General features: G+C 43.0%; 2 protein-coding genes and 1 long non-coding RNA gene across 4 annotated transcripts in view; 2 read left to right on the top strand and 1 right to left on the bottom strand.

Annotated features, from left to right (window-relative positions):
* The first annotated feature begins 697 nt into the window (after positions 1-697).
* Positions 698-10,537, top strand: rfwd3 (ring finger and WD repeat domain 3). Of its 2 annotated transcripts, XR_010167986.1 has the most exons (14): positions 698-921; positions 2,380-2,651; positions 2,839-3,110; positions 3,191-3,234; positions 3,595-3,795; positions 3,878-3,969; positions 4,122-4,236; positions 4,373-4,598; positions 4,799-4,949; positions 7,392-7,568; positions 7,656-7,870; positions 8,534-8,751; positions 9,078-9,477; positions 9,599-10,537. XR_010167986.1 is itself a non-coding variant. In XM_063908078.1 (13 exons), exons 2-13 carry the CDS (start codon positions 2,380-2,382, stop codon positions 9,219-9,221), a joined length of 2,127 nt encoding a protein of 708 aa, XP_063764148.1. In that variant the 5' UTR covers positions 698-921; the 3' UTR covers positions 9,222-10,537. The 2 variants fall into 2 exon arrangements, 1 of the variants encoding a protein (XP_063764148.1); XM_063908078.1 differs by having other exon boundaries at positions 9,078-10,537.
* Positions 6,967-14,084, bottom strand: LOC134881089 (uncharacterized). Its single transcript, XR_010167997.1, has 3 exons — positions 13,752-14,084; positions 12,156-12,520; positions 6,967-7,859 (listed from the first exon to the last, which is right to left on the bottom strand). It is a non-coding gene; the product is annotated as an uncharacterized LOC134881089 (long non-coding RNA).
* The window catches only part of glg1a (golgi glycoprotein 1a), a 25,736-nt gene continuing 16,720 nt past the window's right edge, over positions 12,173-21,188 (top strand). Inside the window, 3 exon segments of the mRNA XM_063907982.1 lie at positions 12,173-12,538; positions 20,764-20,793; positions 20,923-21,009. Coding sequence (XP_063764052.1) covers positions 12,206-12,538; positions 20,764-20,793; positions 20,923-21,009 — 450 coding nt within the window. The 5' untranslated portion in view covers positions 12,173-12,205.

The raw sequence follows: 21,188 nt of genomic DNA, 5'->3' as shown, positions 1-21,188 counted from the left end.
TGATCTTTGACCAGTACATTTTTTCCAACTGTGGAAGCATGATAACATGAATGGTACTGTATACAGCCCGACTCATAGGCTGCAACAAAGATAGTAGACCAGACAAGTGTAACAAAAGGCACGTTTATTTAAAATGTATAAAAACCAAAGGACATACTGAACCTCAACAAACGTGGGAGTCAGTTACCACTAATATGTGTGTGTATGGGTGTGGGAAATTGAGCACAAACAAAGATGTGTTCAACAGAAGAGTGAGTGGTGGCAATATGGGATGGTGTTGGCCTTTTATCCCCATCAGGTGGACGACTTGACCACCTTTTGGTATATTATACCGTACGTCGTTTTTTTTTTTGGTAAATATTTATCTACATTTTTTTAATTCTGTTTTGTGATTTTATTCTGAATTTTGAACATTTTGCATTTCGCTGTTATCCGTCTTCGTCTCATAGGATCTCTGGTGATGAGGCGGCGCCAGAGCGGGCTCAATTCTGTGTAATGGTAGGTAATTTAACAGTGACGTAATGCACGTTTTTTGTCTTTGTTTTTCGTGTTGTTGTTTGTGTAATAGTTTAAAAGAAACCTCCCTTGCCTTTATTACTGATCAAAAAGGTGTTTCCCATTAAAATAATTACATGTATTTAAAAAAAACTTACTCTGCCTCATCGTGTTCTCCATCTTCGCCTCATAGGATCTCTGGTGATGACGCAGCGGCAGGATGGGGCGGGCAGAGCGGGCTGAGCACCGGGAGATTCGATCCCTGACCCGCGGTCCTCTTTAACGCTCCTGGAAGTATTAAACCCTGGTAAAACCTCACCAAAAAACGAACCTGTTTGAGCTGTGTGTTAGCAGTGGAGCCATGCTGTTACTTTGTGCAGTTATCAAGAGGTGGATCTGCGGCTGTTAAACCTTCACTTTCCTCAGGTAGGAGTCTGGTTCTCACCGTGCTAACGATGCTAACGATGCTAAGGCTCCTATTACCAGTTTCCAGTAGCTAACGAGCTAAAGAAGATCAGATTTACTGTATTGATCCCAAATTAGGAAACTTTTCGTCACAGATCAATTTTAAAAGAAGGCATTGCACACCATTTGCAAAATAAAATATCAGAAAATAAACAAACATAAACATATCAAAATAGAAAATAGAGCTAACAATATGTAGACTGTCTCACGAATTGCGAATGACAACTAACAACATTTATAAGTAGGGCATTATTTACACCAAGTGTGCTAGGAATGTCATATTACATTTACTACAAATGTTAGCTAGCCTTGCTAACAACAATCTGACCAACGCTCTTAAGCGTATTTACACGAACAACAAATATATATATTTATTGAAAAATCTAAAGCTGGTGAAACAGATGTTGGCTAAAGAGAGCTGCACATGCTAAGCTAACTAAGCGAAGCTAACTCCAGCGTCCGTGGTTACCAGGGGATCAGATCGGTTAATGGAGTTATTGTTTAATATTTTAAATGGTTGTTTTGTACATGGCTTATTGACTGTGAAATTGATTCAAACGTGGCCTTCTTTACGTATGATGGTGAACCCAAGGAGCTTTGGTAAGCTCTGTGTTTTCTATTTATCTATACATGTACACGTTAGCTGGCTAGTTAGCACAACATGCTAGGTTGTGTAACTCTTGACTTTGTTGTTCCAGGTGGTTGGCGCAGGGTTTGCACTGCAGAACAAGTTAAACACTCACTTTGATATGATCTCTTCTCAGGCAGCAGCTGTGAAATAAGTATCGAATTATTTACTGAACTAATAGCTCTAAAATCACACAGTAAATGCTTTTAATTGAAGACACTGCATTTAAAGGAGACGTATTGATTGTGCAGTGAAAGGTGCCCTGTCAGTGTTATGGTGTCTGTGGATGCATGGCACTGCTGCATTATCCTGCGTTCCACTCCTTTGCTGTGTATCTGCAGCAGTGCATCATATTCTATAAGATATTCTTACGTATTATGAAAATCTGTGACTCTTGTTTTACATGTTCCCTCTGAAATGGTGTCATGTATTTGTGTCATTTTTTGGGGGTATTTTTCTGACTTTTTTCAAGATTTAAGTACTCATTGAGGTTGCACTATTGTACTTCTGCAATGCATCGTCACTATAAGATCGTTATTTGTGTGTAGCTTCGTCCAGTGAGAACCAAGTATCTGTAAAAGGTCACTTTTCATGGGTTTCTGAGGAAAAAAGCTTTTTCAGCTTTGTGAAGATGCATTTTCCAACTGATCCACATTTTTGGAGGTGCATGAACAAACACAGCGGAGCCTCATGCTGACACTAAGACATGATTTTTGGCTCGCCCACTTTTGCCCTTGGGACAACCACGGCGATCACAACCCATCCAACCTGTGCTCTTTCTCTCCCTGCAGATGGAGGCCATGGAGGTGGATTCCCCTGGAGAGTTGCATGGGGGGCGCAGTGGGCAGCCGGCTATCGCTGCTGCAGCCGCTGACGCGCCGATCATCGTCCTAGACTCCGGCAGCAGCACGGAGGTAGACGAGGACGAGGACGATGATGGTGAGAGAAGACAGACGGAGGCTCGAGCTCCGCCAAGACTTCCTGCCACCTGGGCCTTCAGCCAGAGGGCGGTGGGCTCTGCAGCCTCAGCAACTCAGGGGGGCCCCATGCGCAGGAGACTCAGGTAGCTACAGCTAACGCACACAGAGAGCCTCGTGTGCATGCCTTTAGAGTTTTCAGGAGGCTCGTCGACGGCCCCCTCTTGAGGGACAATCATCATGGTTGTCAGGGCTTCAGGGTTTAAATCCTCCAGTCTCTGCTGTGTTCTGTCAGAGAGAGTGACCCTGTGTGTGACCCTGTGTGTTCGGCAGGCAGGGCCTCAGGGTGCATTACCCCAGCCAGACTGCGGCGCCCTCAAGAGGCTTCCCAGACTTTCTGTTGCGGGCACCTGCTGCCACCGTGGCTGAGCCGGGGTCCGGCAGCACCACAGAGATCAGCGAGTCTGAGGAGGAAGAGGAGGAGGCAGAGCGGGGGGATCAGGAGGCGATGCCGGCTGCTCTGGAGCCCGTCGACCCCCCAGCGCTGCCCTTTAGTCCTCGCCTCAGCGCCCAACACACACACCCACAGGAAGCAGCTCCAAACAGTGAGTCACGTTTTCAATCCCCAGGTCAGAGCCTCCGTCTAAAGGTCCCGTCTGATTCCTCTCTCTCTCCGTCTGTTCAGATTCAAACGCTGAGAGGACGGACGCTGCAAATCAAAACATACAGGTAATAATAATAATAGTAAGCTTTATTTGTAGAACACTTTGCATGAAATAGGTGCAACAACATGCAGCTTCAAAACAAAATAACCATTTAATGAACGAGGGGCTAAAAAAAAGCTCTGATGATAAATAATTACAATGAAATAAATAAATGATCCAAAAGTTTATGATAGATAACTGTCCAAGTAAAGCAAAATGAAGAAATACACAAAAATATCCAAGGGTTTTTCTGGAATAATGTAGGTGCTAACTTTTATGAAAGGATAGTTCATGTCTTTAAGCTGCTGAGTCATATATTGCGCCTCAAAAAAATCCAGAGTTCCGGTTTCAGTGAAGCTTACACTCTTCTTGTTTCCTCCTCCAGCCGGTCCTCGTTCCCCCGGCTGTCGCCCCGTCGTCGTCGCAGGGCGAAGAAGGCGAAGGTGACGTCTGCTCCATCTGCTTCGAGCCGTGGACGACGGCGGGCGAGCACCGGCTCTCCGCCCTGCGCTGCGGACACCTGTTCGGCTTCACCTGCATCCAGCGCTGGCTCAAAGCTCAGGGCCCCGCCGGCAAGTGTCCACAGGTCGGTGCCGCTGCTGCGACAGGGAGCCGCCTCTCATCCGGCTTCAGGACTTCACTGATGATGATCTGCTGTTTCTTTTTAGTGCAACAAGAAGGCGAAGCGCACAGACATTGTTCTGCTCTACGCGCCAAAACTGAGAGCGCTCGACAACTCTGAGCAGGAGGTCTTAAAGAAGTGAGTGGCGTTATTTCACAAAGGATCTCCCTTCTCTGTAGTGTTAGTGTCTAAAACCCCTGTGTTCCCTCCAGATGTTCTGTTTGCCATCAGTTGTATCACTGGAGGGTCAATATAAAAGTGTGTGTGTGTGTGTGTGCGTGTGCGCGCAGGTCTCTGGAGCAGGAGCAGTCTCTGAGGAGGAAGGCTGAACTGGAGTCGGCTCAGTACAAGCTGAAGCTGCAGGTCGTCACCACCAAATACGGACAAGCACAACAGGAGCTGCAGGTATCCCCGATCAGTTTCATCTTCATCACGGAGGACCTTCTGTTGGGAGGGATGTGTGAATTGACCAGAATGTGCATGTGGCATGTGCTTTATGGTCTATTTTTCCTTCAAAAACCCTCCTCCTCTGCCTGTGCAGGAGCTCCGGGCTGTGATGGCTGGTCAAGGCTCAGTTTACTCCTCCTCTTCCTCTGCGTCCTCCTCGCTCCTCCTCGGCCTGTCTCAGAGCTCCAGGGCGGCGCAGTACACTTTCTCCAAGGCGGTGCAGGTGTCTCAGGCCGGCGGGTCCAGAGTTCTGTCGTACTGCGAGCCTCTGAGCTGCCTACTGGCCTCGCAGCCCTCCCCCCACTCCACTCTGGTGCCAGGTAACCTCCTCCTTTTGATCCAAAACAAAACAGCCGAAAGATGGGGGATTATTTAATCTGACTGTCCACGGCAACGCGTTACACAGGTTTCAGTGGATGTAAACGGTCTGCAGAGGCTGAAATTAGCACTGTCTATGCTATAACGTTTACATTTCCTCCTCCCGTCTGCCGCCCCCCCCCCCCTGTCTCCTCTTCCTCAGGCTGTGGGGTGAAGAAGGTGAGCGTGGTGAACATGAAGGCCAGTCAGTACGTTCCCATCCACAGCAAACAGATCCGAGGTCTGTCTTTCAACAGACAGAACGACAGCCTGCTGCTGTCTGCGGCGCTGGACAACACCATCAAACTGACCAGGTACTGTTGAGGGTGATCTTTGTTTGAGGAACAAAAGTTGCTCTTAAATAGACCAAGAAGCTTCTCTGTACAACAATATTTATTAACATAACGGCACAGTAAGTCCACAAGGGAAACACAGCTGTGGTCCCCCCCCACGCCACTGAACCACAGACCACGTTTAGGCAGTTATCTGTCTACAGCAGCGTGGAGGAAAGGCCTCGATCTTCAGTTTACATCAGGCACTTCTACTCTGTGTTCCTTCCGGTCACGTCTTCTCTCATTAATTGGCGGCGGGGGCTGGATCCTATTGGTCCCTTGTCGCCACGTGGGCGTATCCCCGTCTCTTCTATTTGCTGATGTTGTCGTCGGAGGAGGGTCCATGGCACGTTCCGCTTAGCCTTCTCATGACGTCTCTATTTGTTATACAGTGGGGCAAAAAAGTATTTAGTCAGCCACCAATTGTGCAAGTTCTCCCATTTAAAAAGATGAGAGAGGCCTGTAATTTTTATCATAGGTACACTTCAACTATGAGAGACAAAATGAGAAAAAAAAATCCAGGAAATCACATTGTAGGATTTTTAAAGAATTAATTGGTAAATTCCTCGGTAAAATAAGTATTTGGTCACCTACAAACAAGCAAGATTTCTGGCTCTCACAGACCTGTAACTTCTTCTTTAAGAGGCTCCTCTGTCCTCCACTCGTTACCTGTATTAATGGCACCTTTTTGAACTCGTTATCAGTATAAAAGACAGCTGTCCACAACCTCAAACAGTCATACTCCAAACTCCACTATGGCCAAGACTAAAGAGCTGTCAAAGGAGACCAGAGACAAAATTGTAGACCTGCACCAGGCTGGGAAAACTGAATCTGCAATAGTTAAGCAGCTTGGTGTGAAGAAATCAACTGTGGAAGCAATTATTAGAAAATGGAAGACATACAAGACCACTGCTAATCTCCCTCGATCTGGGGCTCCACGCAAGATCTCACCCCGTGGGGTCAAAATGATCACAAGAACGGTGAGCAAAAATCCCAGAACCACACGGGGGGACCTAGTGAATGACCTGCAGAGAGCTGGGACCAAAGTAACAGAGGCTACCATCAGTAACACACTACGCCGCCAGGGACTTAAATCCTGCAGTTCCAGACGTGTCCCCCTGCTTAAGCCAGTACATGTCCAGGCCCGTCTGAAGTTTGCTAGAGGGCATTTGGATGATCCAGAAGAGGATTGGGAGAATGTCATATGGTCAGATGAAACCAAAATAGAACTTTTTGGTAAAAACTCAACTCGTCGTGTTTGGAGGAGAAAGAATGCAGAGTTGCATCCAAAGAACACCATACCTACTGTGAAGCATGGGGGTGGAAACATCATGCTTTGGGGCTGTTTTTCTGCAAAGGGACCAGGACGACTGATCCGTGTAAAGGAAAGAATGAATGGGGCCATGTATCGTGAGATTTTGAGTGAAAACCTCCTTCCATCAGCAAGGGCACTGAAGATGAAGCGTGGCTGGGTCTTTCAGCATGACAATGATCCCAAACACAACGCCAGGGCAACGAAGGAGTGGCTTCGTAAGAAGCATTTCAAGGTCCTGGAGTGGCCTAGCCAGTCTCCAGATCTCAACCCCATAGAAAATCTTTGGAGGGAGTTGAAAGTCTGTGTTGCCCAGCGACAGCCCCAAAACATCACTGCTTTAGAGGAGATCTGCATGGAGGAATGGGCCAAAATACCAGCATCAGTGTGTGGAAACCTTGTGAAGACTTACAGAAAACGTTTGACCTTTGTCATTGCCAACAAAGGGTATATAACAAAGTATTGAGATGAACTTTTGTTATTGACCAAATACTTATTTTCCACAACAATTTGAAAATAAATTCATTAAAAATCCTACAATGTGATTTTCTGGATTTTTTTTCTCATTCTGTCTCTCATAGTTGAGGTATACCTATGATAAAAATTACAGGCCTCTCTCATCTTTTTAAATGGGAGAACTTGCACAATTGGTGGCTGACTAAATACTTTTTTGCCCCACTGTATGTTATACAATGCTTCTGAGGTTTACGGGTTATTAGACCTGTGCTAGTATTATTGCAGCATCAATGAGTGAGAGCTAGAGGGGGTGTGTTTGGTATGTAACTCCACGCGTCGTTCTCCCTCTACTCATATATACGATGAAATATAAGCTACATGCTAACTGAGGCTAAAAACATCAGGTACGACCGTCTGGAAGCAGTGAATGATATCATTTAATGTTCCGTTTCAATGTATTGATTATACTTACAGTACACACACACACACGGCTAATGTTTCGCTATAAAGGAACTACAGCACGGTCACATGACTTCACGTCACCACCGCTAAGCTAAAGGAGGCTAATGTTTGGTGTGATGACGTTTAGTCGTCTCATTTAGACACTTGCTTGTGTGTGTGTGTTTGTGTGTGTGTGTGTGTGTGTGTGTGTGTAGTCTGCTGACCAACACGGTGGTTCAGACCTATAATGCCGGTAAGCCCGTGTGGAGCTGCTGCTGGTGTTTGGACAACAGTAACTACGTCTACGCCGGCCTGAGCAACGGCTCGGTGCTCGTCTACGACACCAGAGACACCAGCACACACGTGCAGGAGCTGCAGCCGCTGCGCTCCAGGTACACACACACACACTATAACATCAGGATGTATTTTATTTTGAAAATCCTCTTCTAGCCACTAAGACGGCAGTGGTTGTGTTCCAGGTGTCCCGTGGCGTCCCTCTGCTACGTCCCGCGGGCGGCCTCCAGCTCGTTCCCGTGCGGCGGTCTGATCGCCGGCTCTCTGGAGGGTGGATGTTTCTGGGAGCAGGTGAACGAGACCACCTACAGACCCCACCTCCTGCCGCTGGAGTCCACCGGCTGCATCGACATCCAGGTGGAGACGGAGAGCCGCCACTGCCTCGTCACCTACAGGCCCGGTGAGACCACATGTTCATTCCAGACTCCATTCACATATTTCTTTGGATGTTTTTCACAGTCACGATCATTTTACTGTTTCAGGTTGTGCTAATTTAACCCCTTTATATGCTCTTGGTTAGTTCAAACTGCAGCAATCATTTTTATATGTGGTTATTTTGTACATTTTTCAAGTATTTTTCAGAACATTTTGTAAATTGTTTTTACTTTTAGCTTGATTTTCTAAAACATTTCCTGCCCATTTTTAGACATTTTACCTATATTTCTGGGGGAATTTTATAAGTCTTCTTCCACATAATTTCCCAGATTTTATTCTTACATTTTTGTTGGAATTTTTCACATAATTTTTGACATTTTGACAAAAACATCTAATATTTCTTTCATAGATTTTTGGACTGATTTCAGACATTTTCCAATATATCTTTTTACATTTTGGGGGCATTTCTATGACTTTTTCCACATCATTTTCTTTTTTTCTCCACAGATTTTTAGGAAATGTTCCAGAAGTCTTTTTTTTCAGACTTCATTCACACTTTCTTTTCATTAATTCCCTCTCTCACCAGGTCTCTCAGAGAACAGCTCCTTTGATCAGTGTGTGTTAGTGTCCTGTCTGAAGTGTGTGTGTGTTTTGTGTGTGTGTGTGTGTGTGTGTGTCCGTCCCGCAGGCCGCTCCAACCCGTCCCTGCGCTGTGTCCTCATGTCTCTGAACCGGACCCCCCAGCAGGACTCCTCCCAGCTGCCCCAGGTCTCCTGCTCCCCCCTGCAGACCTTCAGCGCCGGCACCTCCTGCAAACTGCTCACCAAGAACGCTGTCTTCAGGAGCCCCCCTGGGGGGGGGGGCACGCTGGTCTGCGCCGGGGACGAGGCCTCCAACTCCACCATGGTCAGTCGTGTGTGTGTGTGTGTGTTTACAATGCTTAAAGTTACCAATTTTTTTTTGATTTAGTTAAAATTATTATATTTTTTCTAAAGAGCCAGAAATAGTAGACTAAACTTTCTTCTTCTTCTTCTTCTTCTTCTTCTTCTTCTTCTTCTTCTTCTTCTTCTTCTTCTTCTTCTTCTTCTTCTTCTTCTTCCGCCTCCTCATCCTCCTCTTTACCCTCTTCTTCCTCTTCCTCTGCCTTAACCCCCTCATTCTCATCTTTATCCTTTTACCTTCTTCTTCCTCCTCCGCCTCTTCCTCGTCCTCCTCTTCCCCCTCCTCCTCAGGTGTGGGACGCTGGCAGCGGCTCTCTCCTGCAGAAGCTTCCGGCGGACCTCCCGGTGTTGGATATCTCGCCGTTCTCAGTGAACGGCGAGCACTTCCTGGCGTCGCTCACCGAGAAGATGCTGAAGCTGTACAGGTGGGAGTGAGCGGGGAGGATCCACAGACCAGGAAACAGAAACTAAATCACACACACACACACACATACACACACACACTTCCTGAGCATGAGAGGACACAGTGTGTGTGTGTGTGTGTGTGTGTGGGGAGAAATCAAATGCTGCTTACACTTTCATCTGCAAAGACGAGCAGAAGAACTGAGGAGGGATCGACCCGAGGACACGTTTTTTGTTTTGCCTTCTTCCATGTCCACGTTGCTGCAGGGCGGAGGATGACTGCAGTCAGGTGTGTGAGATACCTGGACAGGTGGAGGAGTGTCCCCCCCTAATATTATGTTTACATGTCTACATAAAAAATGTAGGCGGGTCCTTTTTTTATGTTCAGATCTTCTTCTCCGCTGCTACAGAACTCGAGGTGGATGAAACTCGGCTGAACACAGGATTATCTTTATCTGATGGAGGTGGGACTTAAAATAGTGGTGTGTGTGTGTGTGTGTGTGTGTGTGTGTGTGTGTGTGTGTGTGTGTGTGTGTGTGTGTGTGTGTGTGTGTGTGTGTGTGTGTGTGTGTGTGTGTGTGTGTGTGTGTGTGTGTGTGTGTGTGTGTGTGTGTGTGTGTGTGTGTGTGTGTGTGTGTGTGTGTGTGTGTGTTGTAACTGCATCACTACTGATCATTATCTGGTCACATAACGGAGGTCTGTGATTTCCAAGGGTCCTTGAACCCACCACGAACAAACTTGAGAAAATGATCAGTTTGAGTAAAAACACATGATGACGTTATGTCGCTTTGAGGGAGAAATAAATCATTATGAATGCTGAATATTTTCTAAATTTATAGTTTGGTGTAAATTATATTTTTTAAATGCCGGCTTTTGTCAGTGAAAAACCCCCAAATATTCAGTTTAACGTCAGAAAACCAGAGAAAAGCAGGAAATCTTTAAATTTAGGAGGCTAAAAATAGCTTTTTCTGACATGTTTGCGTGTCTTACTTTAAAGTGCTTGTTGATCATTAGAAAATATATATATTTTCAGATTATTTTCCTGTTGATGGATTAATATTTGCAGCTCTAAATGAATGTGAAATGATGGTGTGATCTGGAAAATGTCAGTAGTGATGTCACATGTTTATGATTGGTCAGACCCAAAATATTCTCCATGTTTTCTGCCGCCTTCCGTTACCACGTTATTAAACTCCTCCTGAACATCAAGTGCCAAAAGGACTCGAATGTCGTGTACATTTTCACTCTCCTTGTTTTCTTACTAAAGGAAGTTGTATATATGTATATTTGCTACCAACTGTTTGTGTACGACTTCAAACTTAATAAAATCTATGTTATTTTTAACTAAATTCTTCAGAGTGGTCTGTGTTTGTTGTTGTGTTTTGCTTTAATACAGAGATCTGTTGCCAGGTAAACAATCTGTGAATAAAAAGGTCATAATCTAACATATATAACAGGATAGTTAAAAGTAAGGAAGTAGAGATGGACGTGACGTGCTTTTGGCTAATTTAATAATCTTTTTACCTTCGATTTACTTTGAGATTTATAGGGAATTATTTGATAGTAAAGATCAATATAAGAAAAATAGTCAAATATTTTAGCCTTTGAAGACCATTTACATGCACTGAAACCAATAGAACACACTACAAGAGAGGGAAGACCCCCAAAAAACATAATAATTTTGGGGTGAACTGACCCTTTAATAAAATCCCAAAAAATCCTTAAAATGTTCACAAGTAACAAACATTAGGAGCCCTTTTGAAATGTAAGAGTTTAATTAAAAAAGGGATTCCTCAGTTTGAACATATTGTATGTTATGGCATTAAAGGATCAGACTATCTTCGTCATTTAAACATTGTTTTCAACCTCTCAAAACACCATTTATATTCCATTAAAAAAACATTGTGAGAAAAATATGTCTCCATGTTGATTGGATGACTCACCATGAACCCACTCATTATTAATTATTCATGAGCCAGTCTGCCAATGTGATGGGAAAGATCCTGGGAGTCATTTACAAGAAAATTCTAAAGTAGTATCTCATTAATGACTTAATATTAAAGGATAAAGATTTATAATCTCATAATAATGACTGAGTACCTCAAATGAACTTGGTATCTCAAAATAATGACTTAATATTACCAAATAATTCCTTAATATCTCAGAAATAATGACTAAATAAATCAAAAATGTGTTGATATGTGAAAGAAATAATGAATTAATATCTCAGAAATAATGACTAAATAAATCAAAAATGTGTTGATATGTGAAAGAAATAATGAATTAATATGTCAAATGAACTTGGTATCTCAAAATAATGACTTATTATAACAGAAATAATGACTAAGTATCAAATATAATATAATATTAATAAAAAATGAGGAATGTCTTAATATGTCAAAATGATGTCAAAAATAATGACTAAGTAAATCAGAAATGTCTTAATATGAAAAAATAATGACTTAATATCATGCCTTGAATGTTGAAAATTGTAAATGATAAAATATGCAAAAACCCTCTGCAACTTTACTCTCAGTGGCCATATTTCCCACAGCCCCTGAACGCAGCAGCAACTGTTAATGATTGTTTTTTGTTGTAATTTCAAAAATGTAAACTGTTTATCTTATTTTATCTATACTGTATTTGCACTATTCAATAAAATAAGTAGTGCTTCGTTTTAAAACATTAGAACATATCTTGCATTGTAATTCAACTTAATAATGAGCAAAACATTCCAGTCTTGATAATATAATATGTGGCTTTCAATTTGAAAACCAAAAACCGGAATTAGGATTTAATGATTTGATTATTTTCAAAACATTTCCTTTTCTTTGGAAGTAAATTGCATTCCCTAATCTTTCTACCTCCTGCAACTACGACAAGTACCCCTAGGGGTCCTCGTACCCCCTGTTGGGAACCACTGTTTTATTGAAAGAAAAAAACTGCAACTTTACTCTCAGTACCCACATTCCCCGCAGCTCCTGAACGCAGCTGTAGCGGTAGCAGACTGGGTGAAGATGGCGGACTGTATACGTGTTCCTCTGCTCCTGCTTTTCCTCTGCATCTTCTCTTCTTTGCATCCAATTCAATGCCAAAACAACCCACTCGTTGCAAAGATCCCTGCGAACCCCGACCTGAATCTTCTTCCTCCCGGGGCTCCAGTGGAGAGGCTCCCGGCTCCAGTGGAGAGGCTCCCCGTTGGAGGGGCCTCGCTGCCTCGTAGGCGCTCCTCTACCGGCTGGAAACTGTCCGAGGAAGGGGTCTGCAGGGAAGACCTGACGCGGCTCTGCCCCAAACACTCCTGGAACAACAACCTGGCCGTGCTGGAGTGTCTACAGGACAAGAAGGAGGTGAGGTGTTAGCGGGGACAGGGTGCTGTGTTTTCGGGGAGAACGCTTGGGTGTGCCAGGGTGGAAAGAACCAGTTAGCCTGTTAGCTGTTAGCCGCTTCTGTGAGTGAACGTCACACCGAACTTTCCTTGGTAAATCAGCATTTTAATATTTGTACTGTGTTATTTATCGTGACACACACCGTGAGGGAAAAACGAACATATACATAGAGTCATCCGGGTCCACTCTTTAATTCGGCCTCATTAAACACCAAGAAAAGCTATTTTAGCTCTCCCAGTTACTAGTTACTCTGTATACATGTAAACACATGATATGCTGATATTAGCCAGCCGCGAGCGCTCCTGGAATGGAAAGTCAAGCCAAAGTCCGGTTGAAAAATCAGGATTGTGATACTAACTATGTCATATTTAACGTGACACTCACTGTAGGGAAAATACAAATACATAGTTAGAGTCAACAGGATCAACTCTTTAATTCCGCTTCTTTAAACACAACGAAAAGCTTTTATATTCTTTACAACTGGCACGTTTTGTAACCGTATCCTAAAGCTTTTAGCCAGCCGATATCGCTCCTGTACTTGAAAAGTCAGCATTTTAATAGTTATGCTGTCATATTTAATGTGACACATATTTGGAGTCACCACGACCCACAGGCTGTATTGAATACCTCGAATGGCCATTACCTTCTTTACAACTTGCACTCATTTGAGTCGTATTGCTTCATATTTCCTGTCTGCCAGCTGCGAGCGCTCCTACGATGGAACGTCATGCGAAAGTAAGCTTGAAAAGTCAGCATTTAAAAAGTTATACTGTCTTATTTAATGTTACACACTCTGTAGGGAAACAATCCACACACATTCAGAGTCTCCAGGCTTCCCTCTTTAATTCGGCTTTATTAAACATCACGAAAAGCTTTTACATTCTTTACAACTGGCACGTTTTTGAATCGTCTCGCCTCATATTTCCTGTCTGAGGCAGATATTGTACTTTTTGAATACGTGATGATATGCAGATTTTGTTCAATGCAGTTCTACTTATCTACACAGTATTCTATGTATCTGAATCTGATCCACAATGACAAACGACAGCACTAAAATGCTCTTACATGCATTGAAAACAGGCTTAAATAATAAACATTGTAATAATACTTTGAAAACATCAATTCTGCATAACGAGTACTTTTACTTTTGATATTTATAGCTGATAATACTTACCTTTATATTTTTCTGAAATAGTCCATTGTGCAGAATGAGTACTTTTACGTTGCGTATAGCTATTACTTTTGTACTTGAAATCAGGAATTGTACTTCTGTTTGAAGACAGTAATAATTGTACTTTTACTTAAGTAAAGGAGTACTTCTTCCAACACTGATTACCTGTAATTACAGCGTTTAATTAAAGACTGCAGTATTACACAGCAGTTAGCTTTACTACTTTGCCCGTGACAACTACATAAAGTGGTTATTGACTGTGTTAGAGTACGCTGTTATCACGTTAAAGCGAAGCAGACATGACAGATAAATCCATTTCCTTTCTGCAGGGACTCTCCTTCTTCTCCCTTAGGAGAGGTTGTCAGAGGCAGCACCAGAATTAGGCGTGACTGAGGTTTTTTTTTAGGGTAGTAAAGGTTTGCCTGACATGTTGAGGCAACACATCACCACAGGATGAGACAGAAAGATAAAAGTCTTCTTCCGTGTTCAATGCTTGTGCAAATAACGTGCACCATGTGGCTCATTTCTGTAGAATATGACATCAAGCCTTACACTGGAGGTTTTATTTACTCTTTAAAGATACTGGTTTTGCATAGGCATCATTTAACGTGCATTTGCACTTTATAAACAGATATTAAAATGCACTGTTCTCCTTTTCTGATGCTTTCAGTATACTTCAATCCAACCAGATGCCGGTCAAACAACGACGGTTACATCTTAAAGTTCAGTTCTCTACTTGAATTCTCTTTTAACTAAATAAAGAACAAGTGCAATTTCACAATATTTCGAGATACGAGATGTGCACGTTGACATCCTGACAAAGAAAGCATGTATGATTTTGCAACCCTGGTAATCTTTGATCAAATCTGAGGTTTTTTGGTTGCAACATAAACGAGAACTTTTACTTTAGGGCTGCAACTAATCCGTTTATAATTTAGACCATTTTTTAAAACCACACCCTCGTATACTGTCATTATAATTATATCTAACAGAGGAAAAGCTTCACATTTTGGCATTTTTTCTGATGCATAACAGTTAATATTTCGTCTGTTGACTAACCATAACCCACTGACCATTTGACGCCCTTCCTTCTCATTTATACTCAATAAAAATGCAATTTGGTGCGCATACACCCCTCATACACTCTCATTATAAATGCACAAGACAAAGAATGCCACCCTGCACGGATATGCAAAGTTTGGGCCTTTTTTTTACCGATTCATGATGGGAAATTTCTTGCCTGTTGACTAATGATTTGTTAAGCTGGATACCTGTGGCTTTCTGGATTTGTTTACACATATCTTCACACTGAGAGTGTCTGTGCACTGAGGCTCCAGATCCACCGGTAGCTGTTTGAGCAAGGTGGAGGATTACTCAATATTTACACACTGACTCACATCTTTCCAGGACTCGTCTGTAGTCGAACTCTTCTTCTGTGACCTTTAGGCTCATTGGTGTGTGTGTGTGTGTGTGGGTGTGTGTGTGTGTGTGTGTGCTCCCCCACTTGTTTAAGCTCATTAGCTGCTTGTTGCAGACGGAGGGATCTGTACGCTGCTGCTGCAGGGGATTACAGACGAGCCTCGGTTTGTGCCCCTTCATCTGCTTACTCACAATCACAAGACATCTCCCCTCTGCCGCCTCAGGGCTTCATGAAGCACTCGAGGTTTACAGCCAGGATTTGCTGCAGGAGAAGTTAGATTCTAGTTGCGGTGCGGTAGTCTTTCCACCAGCAGGGTGCTGGTTGGATCCCAGCCCATGCAGTCAACATGTGGATGTGTCTTGATACTGAACCCTGAGGTGCTCCAACATTGTGTGTGTGAGTGTGTGTGTTAGCTTCACTAGAGGAAGGTATGATGCTCTGCATGAATGAGCAGTGAACGGACGAATGACTCGTAGTTTGTGAAGCTTTGAGTGGTCGAGGAGACCTGATGAAGAGATATATATAAGAACAGAACCTTTACCTTTGACTGACAAACTCTAACCTAAAGTGCACAAGAAGCAGTAAAGTGCATGAATATAAAGAAGTTAAAGTAAATGCAGTATGAAAAGTATTGATTGTAATAAGTAATAGAATAGAAATTGAATACATAGATCTTTATAGAAGCTTATGACTGCATGCAAACCGTGCTGGAGCTGCACGATTATGAATAAATAACCAGTTGAGATTATTATGATTGATAATGCAATGCCATTTGGTTCATATATCTTCATGTATAGATATATTTTGCACTCTTAATGTCAATAATATCCTTCTTTCATATTGTATTAGTTGTAATTTGGCCCTTCAATGGTGTTTCATTCATCAGCTCGTCTGTTTTATTTTCTATTTTGAGACGTTTATGTTTCATAAATGTGTATTTTCTACTCTTTTTAATTTGTATGCATGTGCAATGCTTTGTTATACGTGGTGTTGCAATGAAAAAAAGCCCAAATTTTGGATCAATAAACTATGTAATATCTTAAATAACATCTGAAGATCAAGGACAGCAAATGAAAAACCCAATTATATAGAAATACATCTTAAATATTCAACTTTGCTGCTTGTAAAATATTGTTTTCTTAATTGGGCAAAGGCAGGTTGAGTCGCAGCATGAGCCTCTACTATAATATAATTATGTATATTTATTATTATTAACCTAATTGGAAGATGTCCCTCTTTGCTCTGGGAAGTTGTGACGAGCAAACCTTGTGATGTTTTCCCGGCTAAACAAAGAAAAACAATCAACAGATGAATCGATAACGGAGACGATAGCAGACAAAGCCTCCAAATGTCACGTTTGAATGCGAACATACAGAGGCAGGTTGATGCATGCAGTTTTATTTTCTGGCTGGTCTTGAAGACCTTTAAATACCCTTTAATGTCTCTGTGGATGATGTGTTCAAAGTCAACAGACTGACCTGAACGCAGCTTCATGCCTCTGGGTGTGACGTGTCGTCCAGCTCCTGACCGAAGGGCTGAGATTTTAGGAGCTGCTTTTAGACTCCTAGCATTTCTGTGTGTCTTCGGCCTGCATGCTGGTGGCTGTGGTTTTGTGTACGTGGTGCTCAGAGTCCAGAGGGAGGAGGAGGCTCTGGAGACTAAAGGGTTTCACTCCATGAAGCCTCAGTATGTCTCTTTCTGTCTCAGTTTAAAACCTCATGGTGTGGTCTGACCATAAAGGCAGCATCTCCCTGGTTCCTTCCGATGAAAGAGTAGAAGTGAAAAGCTAAATTAAGGCTATAAAGGAACTACAGCACGGTCACATGACTTCACGTCACCACCGCTAAACTAAAGTTGGCTAATGTTGGGCTATAAAGGAACTACAGCACGGTCACATGACTTCACATCTCCACCGCTAAGCTAAAGGTGGCTAATGTTGGGCTATAAAGGAACTACAGCACGGTCACATGGCTTCACGTCGCCACCGCTAAGCTAAAGGAAGCTAATGTTGGGCTATAGAGGGACAAACACAAACTGCTGCCAGAAACATTGAACAACACTTGTCTCCTGGTGCTCTCACACTGACCTAGTTATGGTTTGGTTGTAACATGCTCTGGTTTGTCTCTGCCTGTTTTAAAGCTCTTAATTGAACCTTGGTGTGAACCTAGACTGCAGGAAAAGTTTGGTTTCACATTGCTTTTTTGAAGATGGCTCTGGTGCGGTTTCGTTGTGTCGTAAAAAGCTAACCAACCGAAGGTCTTTATGATATCATATATGAGGGTTTTTGAGTCTTGATATGGTTTTATTACCCAGCCTTAATACAACATTAACATCTTACCTATTTTCTTAACTCGTACCAGAAAACTGTCATGTTCTTATCTAAAGGCTTCATTGTGTTTCCTGTTCTGAATGTTTGACTGGATTTCACAGTTTAACGAGATGTCACAGGCTGTTTGTTTTTTCTGTGTAGTGGTTAAAACGCACACATCTGTCACACACCTGGAGCCCTGCCCAGCTGTTTCTCAGGGAGATAAATCACACATATGAAGGAAGTGCAGAATGAAAAAAACAAACAGTGTGAAGAGATCCCGCTGACACTAAAGACCTGAATCAAGAGAAAGTGTTTAAACAGGATGATTGAAAATGCAGCGGGTCACAGGAGCGTCCCATTTCTCGGTTCCATTATCCGTGAGCTCTGGGTTTATCTTAGCCAGACCAGCTGTATCTCTGGAGCAGGACATTTCACTTTAAAGAGTCCTCTCCTGGGACATGTCTTCATGCTTTAATGTTCATAAAGCTCTTTATGTTTCTCATACTGTCTGTGCTGCAGCTCCTTTTTTCACCCTCTGTCTGAAACCAGAGCCCAGTCTGCTCTGATTGGTTAGCTGGACAGCTCTGTTGTGATTGGCTTAGAGATGTTAGCCTATCTCGAAGAAGACTGAAGAGTGTTAAAAATGGCGTCCCTCTGGATTTCTTCTCCATCGCTTCTCGTGTCATTTTCTCTGTCCGTCTCTTCTTCCCATTATAACTCGTGCCGGTTTTCCCTAGACGAAATGAGGAGAGCTGATTAAGTTTTCATTTAGCTGCAGCTATTAAAACGAGACGGATGTTTTCAGACCCGGCGGACATCCATCCCCTATTTATTCTCCGTAAAAACAAAGCTGTTTCTGCCGTCTGACCAGACATCTGACACATCTCCATATTTCTGGACTCATTAAATCCTTTCTGACCCACAGAGAGATTGTTTTCTGGCATCACGTTAACATTTCAGGGGGAAATCTGCATTTTAGTTTGAGAGCACACTGACAGTGAGAGGGAGCAGAGACCCTGATACTGGTTTAGACTGAACCCTGGTAACATAGGTACTTTCCCAGATTTGATAAGCCCTGTTTCCTCGTTGTTAACCTAACCTCTTTAAATGATGTCTGAATAACCAGAGGAGAAGTTTTGTTCCTCTGGTCCTCTGACAGCTGCTCTGAGTTTGTGATTGCACTTATTCTAAGTGGCTTTGGATGAAAGCTTCAGCTAAATGTAATGTGATATACGCCCACATGAGTCACAGTGTGCTGCAGCGGCGGTGATGAGGTGATGTTTGGACTGAGCGCGTGCAGAGGTGTGGTTCCCTCTGCAGACCGGAGGCATGTCCAGAAACACACAAAAATTCATCTAGCTGGAGCTTCTATCCAAAGAGACTCACAGTGGGTCAGAGCGGCAAGAAACCTGCAGGGCGTTAGCTTCGACTGACAGAACGTTAGCGTTGACCTCATTCACACTGGGTTTCCCCTAAGGATTATCACCGTTGCAGACCATTTACATGCACTAAAACCTGTAGAGCTCACTGTAGGAGAGGGGAAAACCCTAAAGGAGAATAATAGAGCCACTTGAAGGCCTGTGTAATTGACTACAGGTCATTAGTAATAATATTTTTCTAATCCAAAGTTGATGGAAGTGAGTAGTAATGTTTAGAATTTCCCCCAAATGAATATATAATCAATTTCTTGATTCGAAGTTGACAAAAAACTAATTGAACACCAGATTAAACATCGTTTTTGATGTAAAAATAGCAGAAAATACTGTTTTCAGCCTCTTTTAATCTGGAGAGTTCTTTGCTTTTCTTAATTTTATGTCATTGAGTAAATATTTATAGAGTTTAAGACTTCTTCCATTTTTCATTATTTCTTACATCTCATACACCACAGTTTCACCTTGTTTTGAGTCAGTAAACCTTTCCAATAAATACCAATGCTTTCTAAAATAAGTAAACCTCGATGCTGGTCTGTTTCTGAGCTGGAATTATTTTTCTGCTCTGGTGTCGGGTCAGACCGGGTCAGACCGGGTCAGACCGGGTCGCCGTTTCCACTCTGCATTTATTTATCTGGTTTCACCTCAGCTGACCACAGAGCTGTTTATAACATCTGGTCCCACTGCGTTTACCGTGTGTGTGTGTGTGTGTGGGAGAAGATCATTGTGACACCTGTGTGTGTGTGAAATACACACACACACACACACACACACACACACACACACACACACACACACACACACACACACACACACACACACATAAAAGCATGAATATTCAGGCACACAGACGGCCTATTTCTGGCATGTGGTAAACAGTCAGAAACTTTTTCGACCATCTTTACACACACACACACACACACACACACACACACACACACACACACACACACACACACACACACACACAGTCCTCGGGGAATACGGCGGTGAATTGTTGTTTTTTCTGCTTAAAGAAGGCGGGCTGTTTCCTGCAGGAGTTTGGCTGCTGCTCGCTGCAGGAAGTCGGTCAGGTTACCTCGGGTCAGCTTGGCACAGCGGGAAAATAAATCTGTAAAAACAGATCTGTGTCCAGAGTCAGAGTCCGCCTCACACTACAGGGGTGTGTGTGTGTGTGTTGGCCAAAAGGCTTTCATATCTTAAGACGAACATCTACAAAGACAAAGTAGCATGCCTTTAAATCTCAAAGTATTTTTAATGTGTTTTATTCATTAAATAATGCATTCAAACTCATAAATATAATATGGAGGCAGTGGCTTACTCTGTAAGGGCTTGGACTGTGGTCCAAAGGGTCGCCGGTTCACGTCCCGATTGGACCAGAAAAATGGAGTAAGCTGGTAGCTAGTTCTCCTCCTGAGCCACTGCCAAGGTGCCCTTGAGCAAGGCACCAAACCCTGAGACGGTACCTGGCAGCCTCCCTGCTCTGCCACCTCTCCTGCATGTGTATGGTTGTTTGTGCACGTATATCCTCCCTGTGGAACACTACAGAGCGGGGAAATGTCTTTGTAAGGGATCAAGAAAGTATTTCCTCTTCCTCTTCTTCTTCTTCTTGAGATTAAAGCTGATTGCAACACAGGTATATATAAATGTGACAAGGAAATATCCTCATAATGTCACCAGTATTTCCCCTTGCTTCATTTTATAGTACTTCATCCATGGCCAAATACCAGAGGAACCATCTCTGTAACTTGTCTTTTATGTCCCTAATTAATATTTTGATTTACAGGTACCTCCGTAATAGACATCATACATGAATCTCCAAGTTGAACTCCTATTCCTCTTCTTCTCTTTCAGGAAACTGAGATTGCAGCCGAATGCAACCATGTAAGTGACATCCCAAAAACACCATTTCCCAGAATGCACCATGTGATCCAATTTAGTATGAGGTGACAATTTTTCCACTTTAATGAATCTGTGTAATCCAGATGTTTGCTGTGTTTTTTCCTCCTCCAGCTGCTGTGGAACTACAAGCTGAACCTGACCACCGACCCAAAGTTCGAGTCTGTCGCCGTGGAGGTCTGCAAGACGACCATCACTGAGGTGAGGCGCTGAAAACAAACCTTTTAAAGCAGCGTTGAATAATGTGACTGTGACGAGACATCACACGATAAGCAATGACAAAAACAGGGATCGGGAGGAAATGTAATATCTGTTATTCTCTTGACACGGTAAGACAAAGATGCTCCTAAATATCATCCTGCAAATATTTCAAAATAAAA

The sequence above is a fragment of the Eleginops maclovinus genome, chromosome 2 (genome assembly GCF_036324505.1).
Source record: "Eleginops maclovinus isolate JMC-PN-2008 ecotype Puerto Natales chromosome 2, JC_Emac_rtc_rv5, whole genome shotgun sequence".
Lineage (NCBI taxonomy): Eukaryota > Metazoa > Chordata > Actinopteri > Perciformes > Eleginopidae > Eleginops > Eleginops maclovinus.
This window is presented reverse-complemented; position numbering and strand designations above follow the sequence as displayed.